The sequence below is a fragment of the Colias eurytheme genome, chromosome 8, assembly GCF_061535395.1.
Source record: "Colias eurytheme isolate Ceu_HAF_F1 chromosome 8, ilColEury1 Martin Lab GWU primary, whole genome shotgun sequence".
NCBI lineage: Eukaryota > Metazoa > Arthropoda > Insecta > Lepidoptera > Pieridae > Colias > Colias eurytheme.
Window position 1 is genome coordinate 3566422 of NC_142987.1, and position 12212 is coordinate 3578633.

Consider the following 12212-nt stretch of genomic DNA (forward strand, 5'->3'; position numbering starts at 1 on the left):
GATGAATATTACAAAAAAGTCTATTTCACTAGACAGCCAGTCGATTTTACATGCTTAAATTACTAACTGTTATAACTTTTATACACGCAGACTTCCATAAACAAATCTCGTATCAAACCCATTTATCGTGCGAAAAACCAGTTATCGATATAACGTCCATCACTACAGTCTTGTTCTGTCGCGGGCTATTACTAGAGTCGTTCGTTTTATCGTGACACCTGCTCTTTGCGAGCATTTGGCTGGCTGCCTGCTCACCATTGTGTTAATGGTATGATATCTTTGAATGAAACTTAGTATAATATGATTTTTTTAGGTAAAGCATGTAAGTTTATCTCGTGGATTACGAACGACGTAATTGTGAATAAAAAAATTTGTAAATAAAACTCAACGAAGAAACATTGAATATCAGTTAATATTATCGTGTTATTTTTAATAATCTTAGCAAAAATATTTTAATATTTTATGTGGATTTTGAGAAGCTTGTTATAAGCTGAATGCGTGGAATTAATTTAGTAATTTTATAATCTAAAAGAGTTTTATGAAACAAGCTCTAACTTGAATTCGCACTGTAGAATAATAATTAAAATAATGTTAAGTGAAGGTTTCTAAACAATTTACACATTTGGTTCCATTCGATCATTTTTGAGTTATTCAAGCATCTCAATACAATTAGGTACATTAATTATAATATTATTATTAGTTAACATTAGTTTTTATTTAATTAAGAAAAAGCATAATCTTATACGATACGTTTTCTCTTTTTCATTATTAAATTAGCAAGTCGTATATATTAGAAGCAATAAAATAAATTTTGAACCGTTAAAATATCTGGTGATTTTTACGGATTTTCAATAAAAATTCTAATAGATTATTCAATTGCTTTATTGAGAAAAAGATAAAGGCAATTTCAAAGGCCAAATGGTTTATAAATAATTATAAAGTGTTTTACGTATTTTATTTCACCAAGCATCGTAAATATAAAATCTTATAATATAGTCATTTTACTTCAAACGTCATGTGGCAAAATTAGAATTATAAAAATTTGCAAGTTAAATCTACAAAAAATAATATTTTCGAATTTTTTGTAGATTCAAGTTGCAAATTAAAGTTTAATCTTTTGAAGTTTATTCCGGAAGTTGTCTTAGAAGTCTCTAATAATGTTTATGTTTGAGAGAGATGTTGTTGTTGAACTGTTTCTACTAATATTGGGCTTTATCTCAACGCAAGGCCCGATTCAGTGCGACGCGGACCGTCCGCACGCGGACTAGGTTTTGCGTCCGTCGCGGATGATTTTGTCGTTCAGTGCGATGCGGATCGGGATCGACTGTAACCCTCTCGGTTTGCACATTTGACGCAGCCGCCATGACAACGACAGTACTTTACATCCGCTCCGCGTGACTGTTGTCCGCCGAGCACTGAACAAATACATTAGAACCAAGCACCGTCCGCCCGCGGACATCCGCGGCGCGGAGGAGCGGCGCAGAGCGATTTCGACCGCGCGCGGATAGCTCTCCGCGACGCGGACAGCTCCGCGTCGCTCTGAACGCGCTGTAAGGTTTCATACATTTGACCGTCCGTCGCGGAAGTCCGCGTAGGTCATCCGCGTCGCACTGAACAGGCCCCAAAGTGAGTACCTGACGTCAAAAACGTTTGTTTAAGTACGGGTTAATGAACTTTTTATAATGATTATAGTAGAGTGCCGTAAGGCATAAAAATGGTCAAACCTCGGAACCCAGGGCCAGTCAATGAATCTGTATATCAAGTATGAGACTGCATTAATTAAACCTCAAATAAAAAAGTTAAAAAAAAAAAATTGACCGATCTCGATTTACAACAATTTTTAACAACAATTTACTGAAAAATGAGAGGCGGAAGGGGGAAAAAGTGTTTATAGTGAAAAATTTTATTTTATTTGTAATAAATTATATGTGCAGAGTAACTTCAATGTTAATTTATTAGATTATCGTAAAAAATAAGTTACAAAAAAAATTATCATTAACTATACTTAATATTTGTAGTTAATGATAAATTTTTTTTGTAACTTATTTTTTACGATAATCTAATAAATTAACATTGAAGTTACTCTGCACATATAATTTATTACAATTAAAATAAAATTTTTCACTATAAACACTTTTTCCCCATTCCGCCTCTCATTTTTCAGTAAATTGTTGTTAAAAATTGTTGTAAATCGAGATCGATCAATTTTTTTTTTAACTTTTTTATTTGAGGTTTTAATAATGCAGTCTCATACTTGATATACAGATTCATTGACTGGCCCTGGGTTCCAAGGTTTGACCATTTTTATGCCTTACATATGACTTTTGACTAAATATATAAATCAATGAAAACTCCAAAAAATTAATAATTGTTTATAATAATTTTTAAAAAATTGAGAGCGCGAAAAAAATTTTTTTTAACATTTTTCTATATACTATTAAAAACATATTTTCAAGGTTTATATTAAGATTCATTGACTGGCCCTGGATTCCGAGGTATAAACCTTACGGCGCTCCACTATTATAATTACGAGGATGTCATATTATTATAAAATGAAGAATGTCAAATTATAGGTACGTGCCCAAATTGCCAACCAAAAAAATTATTAGTAGGGGCTTTTCCCAGCTTTCCTGTAAATATTTGACTCTATACTTTCATAAACCAAAATACTGAAAAACAAGGGTAAATATTTAAATATCTCCCTTAATACTATGGTTAAATAAATATAGCCTTTAAAATCGATCCGGGGTTCAGTGACTTCCAGTTGTAAGTTGATTTTTACTTGCATCCGTGCCAACCAATTTGTGAAAACAACTTCGGTTCTTTGTCATCGTGTGTATCAATTTAAATATTTTAAAGAAATTAAGAATACATATTTACATGTCTAGTCAGTATTTAGTATGCAAATCAACGGGAGCATTCGTAAAACTTTTTGTAATGTAGATTTAAAAATTTAATTAACTTTGTCCTCGAGGGCAGACGCTTTTATCAAGTAATATCGGGTTAAATAATACTATTCATAAGTATAATGAATTTATCGCTTTCAAATTAATCCCAAAGACTTGAAATAGCATTATTCGCGTAAAATTTGACGGTTGCTAAGAAAGATAGAATAATATTTTATTCTCTTCTTTACTTTGTTTTTTATTGTTTTATTAGTTGTTATTATGATAGAAATATTGTATTGTGTCCAGTATATGGACTAAGGGTAAAATAGGTAAGAATATACCTTATATTATTTACAATTATTCAAATAATATCAGCAAAGATATACATATCCCTCGGATAATTTTCCATAATAATGGGGATAAATAAGCATTGCGCTGAAATGTTAAGGGTCCAATACAACTGAACGCTCGCAGGTACATTTACCCGACCCTTCAAAAGGTCCTAATAAAAATCATTAAATTGTGGGTACTTTACCGGGTACCGCAATATAGTTGGGCTTACCTTCAACTATTACTAGGGTAAACACATATATCTCATTTACGGGACATTTTCATACCAAACCAATGAAAATTAATCGACCCAACTCAGATCTGACACTTTGAATAATCCACATAAACAAAAGCTCTCCAAGTTTTTCAAACGTTCCAATTTCCGGACAACATTTTCCAACTTATTTGCATAGAACAATAGCCAATTCGGAGAAGCGAGTCTCAAGTGATGCGCTTGCTAACAAGCTATTTTTAATATATTTTTATATGGGAAAAACAATCTCCATTTTTTGATTTTCTTCTACAAAGGTAATTTCTCGACAATTGATGCCGTTTTTAGCTCTGGAAAATCGGTGCGAGATTAGAATATAGCTATTGAATGATAAAATACGGGACACTGTATTGTCTCGTATTGGTTCACTAAATTGCGGACTGCGGCCGCTATTCATGGCTGAAAAAAGCGTTGTCCCGTAAAATACGAGCCATCTGGACACCCTAGCTATAACGTTGATGTTTGACATTGCCTTCTCGTGTAACTACGTGTTGAGTGCAAATGGAAAATGTAAGTGGTTAATTATTTGCATTATAGTTATAGCGGCACTAATATGAGTAGATTTTTTTACGTAACTCGTACTGGTAATTATGATTTAGATGTCATTCATCAAATAAGCTTATAAGATAATAGATAATGTGGTTTGGTTTTGGAATTTGGCAGAGACAAAATCTACGTATCCGAAGTGATTATATTTTTATAATGAAAAAGGTTCACTTAAAAAAATAACGAAACTAAAGAACACTGAAAACTGAAACGAGCGAACAAAGATTGACCTTCTGTAAGTTTTATCTAGCAATCAATTAGCTACCCCACTGTGTTTATTACTAAACCTATGCTATTCAAGATATAGTGCATAAAAATTCCCGAACCATAATATTTTCTAGCGAATTGAGATCATACTAATTATAAATGGAGAATCTGCGAGTTTGGGTTATTAAGTTTTGATAACTGTTGAAAATTCAGTATATTTTACATGCAATTTTACATAAAACAACATTCGTAGTGCGGTTATGTTAATAATGAGATGTTTTAACAACGCAAAAGCAATGTGTTCTATGCAATTTAAATTGCATCATCATTATACAAATGCATGTAATTTGGAGAATAGTACGAATTTCAATTTATTTGCGCCTGTTAATATGTTATAACTTATAACATCACTGCTGGAACGGTGAAGTGAAACATCGTAAGGAAACTGACATATCGAAGAATCAAAAGTTCAACGACATGACGCACTATGATGATGACTACGCTGGCCAACTCTCACTTGGCCAGCGTGATCATGATGATGATGATGAATCTAATGTAACTGTAATTTTATACTTTGAGTAAGTGACAAATTGAAATAAAATCCGTAGTTTCAATTTTACGTTCGCGCTAAACTGTAATAAATCAAGAAGACGTCTCAAGTGATTTATGGCCGTTATCCGAGCATTAAAAATTAATACAAGGGATATTTTCAAGTGTTTAGACTTAATATATTGCATTTTTGTTGTCATAGTTTAATTTATTATCGAGAACAAGCACTAATTTTAGCTTTTGTTGCTACCCAAGTTGAAGAGCCTGGCTTAGCCTTATGAGCTAATAGATCAAAGAATTAGGTTAGAAATGGCTTTAGACTTTCGCCTAAATATATTATCAGACTAGTTCTAATATTAATTGTTCTAGTGTTCTCAGCTTTAAATTGCTTCAATCTGGAATATTAAAGCTAGAGTAGATTTTATAAATTACACACCCTATTAAAACTTACAATTTCTAAATTATAAAACGAAATCAACATTAACAGTAGTTTAAGAAACGTCTAGAAACACAGATATTAAATTTAAATCTAAAACAGCACTATATATTCATCAAGATAACTATTCTCCTAAGATTTAAATGGACGAGATTTCAGGAAGATGATTTGCATATCATATCCTGCCTTTTAAGATGGATTAAATTGGACTAGAACATTCCTTATCTTAAAATGTATTTAATCTGTATAAAGGGGTTTCTATTCCTTTTGAATATACTAAAATATTATCATAACTCATCTTTCATTTACTGAAACACAAAGGACATTTTTATCTGAAATAAAATTGATTCACGCTGCTTCACTTAATGTTCATTATTTTTTGTTGCCGTAACCTTACTGCTGTTTGTCTGCAAGAGCATTTTATTTATTCACAAAATAATTATCATTGTGATGAATATTAAAATGGTTATGCTTATGATATTTTAAAATAAAAACATCGCATAACTCTCTTCTCAAAATTAAAAAGGCATTTTATTTGTTAACATTTTTATGAAAATAAAATAAAAGTAAAATTCACAAAATAAAATGAAGCGTACATATTATTATTTTCCGCTCTTTCAACACTATAAAGTTAATGAGGTAATTGGTGACTGTTTGTAGTTACTATATAATATGATACCTACTTACAATATTTTAAATTTTTAATATTAATTATGTTATGATTTAGCTCCATCCGACTCGATTTTAATTGAATGTCACATTTTGTATACATTGCCTTGAAAATTAAAAAAATATTTAAAAAAAGTTTTTTTTCTTAAAATAAAATTTTCGTTTCTTTATTTTTGATTCACAACTTAGTACCTACTATTACAATTGTTATGGGTAAGGAGCAATATCGTTGTGAACGGCTAGTGTCTGAGATAGTTATTTCTAAGACCTATGTCAGATACTAGCCACCCTACAGCGAATAGCTCTACTAATATAGTTACAGTTAATTACAAACAATTTGCTTCACTACATTATGCATATATATTACATATAATTCTGTCTTTTTAAAACGTGCTCAGTTAATTCAGTCGTGTTTGTTAATAAGTATGAAAACTAATTGCACACACTAAGTGGGTACAGTCTCGCACACAAGTCACGTAACTCGAGGGTACATTTATGTAGATAACCTCTTTGCTTTTAATTCTTTGAGGAAACAAGTTAATTATTATTTCATTTACGTGATAGTGGATTACGTGTGTGTATGTGTGCTTTTATTGAGGTTTTTTTGGCAATAGCAATCTCGATATATCATGGAGTAAGGCGACGATTTTGGTACCTATCTTTGAATCTTGTTAAAGAAGTTTCACTTTTGATACGTGTGCTCGGCACACACGGTCTTTTTTTTATTGATATGGCTGTTGTGAGCTAGCAAGATAGACATACATTATCAATGTCTGTGTATATCGTACAATATATAATTTTTTTTTTTCAATACATTTTGTAAATAGGAAAACCGTAAAAAATGCCTAATCCATACTAATATTATAAATGCGAAAGTAACTCTGTCTGTCTGTCTGTTACTCAATCACGCCTTAACTACTGAACCAATTTGCATGAAATTTGGTATAGAGATATTTTGATATTTTTATCCCGGAAATCCTACGGGAACGGGTTTTTCTTTGAAAACGCGGGCGAAGCCGCGGGCGGAAAGCTAGTAGATACATATTTTTACGATCATTTTCATTTCATTCTTCATTCGAAATATTTGAAAGTCGAAATATTATTCGCTATACTGCAGTTTTATTAAAATTTGTTCGTCGATGTGGAAGTGGAGCTAAAATATATCTTTTAAAATTTATGTTCGAGTCGAGCAGGTTTGAATTCGCACATGTTTTGAGATGATACATATTTTGTATGCTAATGGCATAGTAATAGAAGACTTCGACTACTGTCTTTATCTTGCTACTAACCTTGGTCTCGTTTTTAATGACTTTGAGATCAGTCATCGGAACAGGAGATTTAAAAGAAGGCACATATGCGTTTAAAAAGTGCACATTCTTCTCCATTCTCTTGCAGGCTCTGAATGATTCGATGGTGTCATTTTCCTGACGGAGGGCAGCTATTGACATTTTCTAAATTATTCGAATTTTGAGCCCGACCTTATTCAGCCGTAATATTCGATTATACTTGTACCTAAGTAGGTACCTACCTACCTATTTTCAAGTAAAACTTAAGGGAGTAAATATTAATGACTTTAAATAACACAATATATATAAAATAATAACAGTAATAAAATTAAGCTGTTGGTCAACCTACAAGTATTGTAAAATACAATCATATGCTGGTCCCAATAAAATACACTTAAATTCAATACAAATTCAATGTTAGTAAGAAAAAAACACATTTTTGTTACTCTACATAATAATATCTATACATGATCTGTACGATAAAACATCGAGGAGCCTTGAATAATTTAAGATTTGAGTGAGCGATCAAAATTTATTGCTTCACATGCGGGAACTTTCAGCATGGCGATTTTATCTTGTCGCATTGCGTATTGTTATTGTTATAAAATATGCATGGTAACAGAAGGATACAAGTATCGGGTTTCCTGTATGACCTTATTATAATATTTGACATAGTATAATATATAAACTGTGATATTGAACTTAAGTAAGCACCTGAATTCCCTTGGTCACGGCATCACGCGTGAACTGCTAAACCGATTTCGATAAAAATTCTTATATTGATGTGTTCGTTATTGTCAGGAAAATCTTATGAAAGAAAACCTCAAGAAATTTATTATATGAAACAAAAGCGTAAAAGTTAAGAAAATTCGAAAACTTATTGGCAATTTATACCTACTTCTCGGGTTTGTCAATTTGCGAGAAAACAGGACAACGTCTATGTCAGCCTCAGCTAGTACAATAGTAAAATGTGTAATTTTTAGAATAGATAACAGTTGTTATTGTCGTTTATATCATTTAATATAAAACATTCAACAAGTAATTCGCTTTATACATTTCAATAAATAATTAATGAACTTACATTTTTGGCTCGGTATGTTTTTAATCATACACACCGCACAACAATGTTTGAATTTATTTTATTTAAACAATAGGTTTTAGTCCTGGTATTTACGTTATATAGAAAGTAGTAAGAAAGATTAAAGAGTATTTTGTAGTTTCAAATATTCTAATATGTAAATTGATAATCGTATTCAAATGTATATTCATGTCAAGCAATTAAATTGATATGTTTTGAAGATTTTGCTCTAAAAGAAAATCTATTTGCAGTTATAACATAATTTTGTGAGACGTTATTTAATATGAACAACCAATTAATCATTAAACAATAGAACAACACCAAGGCTTATAAAAATTGCAAACCTCTATTAGGATAAAATCCCGTTAATCAGGTATGTAGGTTAGTAACAGAATAGTTCAGAATATAAAAGGCTATTTTTAGCATATGGGTTAGAAACTATTCACGTCTATTTTACTGATCGATTGGCCATACGATCTAGTATCTATGACCTACTAGTTTCTATTGGTAATTGAAACTAGGCACCAGTGTTCATAGTCACATCAAGGTATCAAATACCTACAAGTTAGGTACCTATTATGATGTGTGTTGTTCGTTTAATGTTTAGTTTATACCTACTACGTGAACCATAGAGCCACTCGAAGATGTTGATTTGGTATGAAATTTCATCTGAAACCTAAAATCTTAATGCTTGCAATAACAAACTGCAAAAATGACTCGTGAAGTTTGGGGAATATATATTATTACATAAAATGTGACTCTTTTAATTATTTTAGATGAATAGGATTTATAAAGTGTTGTTAGAGAAGCGCCTGACCACAATCTCGCCTGATGGTAAGCTAAGAAGCATCTTAGATGGTAAGCATACCATCAGGTGAGAGTGTTGCGTGATTCTCTCCATATTGTACTCGTCAAGGAAAACAGATTCAGGGAGCATGTTCCAGTCCCTCACGGTTTTAATGAAAAAATGTAGAGACGAACCGCTTTGTACCTTTGCACATGGAACGTCGACCATAATATACGTAGGTAATTTTTTATACCACATTACATATTTTAGTTTCAATCCAATTCAACTGTTTTGTGAGGAAACAATATTTAAATAAACAAATATTTAAAAACAGATAACTATAGTCAAAACAAACAAAAAGTAAAAACGAAGTGAAAACCACCTTTTTATGTAGTTGATTAATAAAAACCGCCAGATTAACACTTAACAAAATAAAGGTGATTATTGAAATTGCATTTTAATACATCTCGGTTTGTATGTGGTTTTAAATAACACACGCACGTCAGTGAAAATCAATTTATTCTCTTCATAAATAATGAACATAGTGAATTTTAAACATCTGCACGAAGTTAAATTATGTCCAACATTCAGTCATTTGCTAAACTAAAACATTGATATATTTTTGTTTCATGCTCATTGAGCAAACGTGTTTCAGCTACTGCATGTTTTTGATTGGTTGAATAAATAATATTAGTTTAATCATAATATAATACAATATTATGTTATTTGGTAAACTTAAGTCGTAAAAACATTGAAATGTATAATTTCTGTTTACAAACATTAGTACGTATTAAACCTTTTCGATGTTTACATAAAAATGATGTTGAATGTTTTGTTTTTAATAAATAATTTTATCATATAAGTAATAAAATAAATAAAGTATGTTATATAATCACAAAGTCAATTAGTCAATATGACACAATAATGTTGACAGTACCGTATTCATACACCGTGAAATTGACCCATGGGAACTTGAGAGATAGTCAAGGTAATATTGGTGCTTATATTATTTTTTGTGATTAGTTGTGTTTTCATACATTACAAACAATAAATCAATCTTAATATAAATAACAAATACAAGTTGATTCGAAACAAGATAAATGGGGTTACAGACCAAGAGCCAATTTTTCAATCATAATAGTTAAAAGTTAACACTTTATAAACAGTTTTAAGTAAAACAATATAGTATATATGTATTATTCGCGACTTTTAAATCCCTTTAGAATTCACATTGTATTGAAATACATGATTGATTCAGTTGAATGTTCTCATCACAAAATAACACTATTAATATAAAATGTTAACATTAAATTATTGTATTTTAATTTACTTACAACATTTTATAAATTAAAACATCTTGTCAAGATTCATCCAAACTCCACAGGTATTTATTTACTAGGCATAATATTATATCTCACATAAACTTATAACGTGCAGTAGCTGGAGTAAAAACGAAAACTATACAATTCAGTATCTATAATCTAAAATTATCAAGTGATATAAACAAAGGCAGTCTAATTAATCATAATTCTACCTTACACAGTAACTTTTACACTTATATTTGTTCCCTAACTATAAGACACGAAAAAGGCACTGTGTTTTTTTATTAAAACCTATTTTCTAGCACCTAGGTTTAAAAAAGTATAATCATAATAATATGTGTTATAATGTATTATTTTATATGTAACGATAAAAACACTTTATGAAAGAGATTATTTTCCCTACAATTTTAATTACGTAAATTATATTATGTAGTTAAAAAAATTTGAAAACTCTTAAAATTTTACTATTCCTATATAAATTTGTTTCCTTTCCTTAGGATGTTCCTATTCATATTATCCATGATAAGTTCCCAACTGGATAAAGAAGAATGATAGAATTTATAAATATAACAAATACATAGATATATCAAGCTATTAATCGTAAATTCTCTAAGAAAATATCCCATACTTAATGCACCCTTTAAAATAGACGTTTTACGTAAATTCAATATATAAGTAATATTATATAATAATTTATATGTAACACATAATATTTTGAAACTACCAGCTTACAATGTTAAAATTGAAAATGAAGTTAGCAAGATAGATAAATAATTTAATGTGCAACAAATAGTACAGAACTTTTCCGTGTCTTCAGTTGGAGAACAGCGCACAATAGGAAAGTTTCAATTAATATCACAGTTGTATTTAAAAGTAGGACAAGTTCTACACGATCTAGAAACAGTAAGTCCGCGATACATCCGAACACTGGCCACTGTCTTGATGTCACCCGAAGTAGTACTGCGCGTTCGAATATCGATATAAACTCCGCGCGTTAGGGTCGGTTTCGGCTTGCACTTGAACTCTGGGGAGAGTTTTGACCGCAACTCCACGACCTAATGTGCCATGCGGCATAGTCCTGAGGGGCATTTCTATAGGGAACTCGGCGACTTGACCATACATGTTGGTACTTACGTGCGGGTACGTGTTGGGAACTGGGCGCCCGACGTATCTATTGATTTTGGGGCTGAGCGCAACGTTCGAGATTTGAATGTCCTGTTTCATGCCGTCCGTCATGTCGATGGGTCCAGAGAGGCTGGTTATGTTGATGTCGTTGTCCACTTCTGATATGCTGTCGTTGAAGCCGTTCGGAATATCAGTTGTCGCGGACACGTCTGGGCCTTTTGGTTGTTCTGTGTTTTGCTTTTGGAGCACGCAGCGTATGATGGCGATGATCATGCAGAGGAGGAGAACTGCGGCCACGCCGGCTATTATGTACACGTACATGATGTCGAATTGATCTGGAGACAAAATGTCTTATTAGAAGATTTTGCTATTAGTTCCGATGTCTGGCTCTGCTTGAAAATGCAAGGTAACTATTTTTATTTAAATCTTTTGCTCAAGAAGTGCAGAAAACGTGCCAATTTTAAATTATAATGACCTGAACATTCATAATTCATATTTGGCGAGAAATTCAAAAAACTACAGAAAAAGTTATAATAAAAAATGCAGTCTAATTATTTACACAAGATGAGCCTATAGTGAGATAGGTAGGTTATTGCGCTATACCTATACCAAATTTCATTCAATTCGGTCCAGTAGTTTTCATAACAGAGTGGTTTTCTGTCAAAATATTGAAACTCCGGATTATTTATAAAAAAGATCATAATTTCTAAACCATAAG

The 12212-nt window shown here is 31.4% G+C and overlaps 1 protein-coding gene across 1 annotated transcript in view; it reads right to left on the reverse strand.

Annotated features, from left to right (window-relative positions):
• Positions 1–11056: 11056 nt before the first annotated feature.
• LOC149906386 (uncharacterized) overlaps positions 11057–12212 on the reverse strand; it is a 53605-nt gene continuing 52449 nt past the window's right edge. The window contains exon 9 of the mRNA XM_090104591.1: positions 11057–11829. Coding sequence (XP_089960717.1) covers positions 11315–11829 — 515 coding nt within the window. The 3' untranslated portion in view covers positions 11057–11314. The remainder of the gene's footprint in view (positions 11830–12212) is intronic.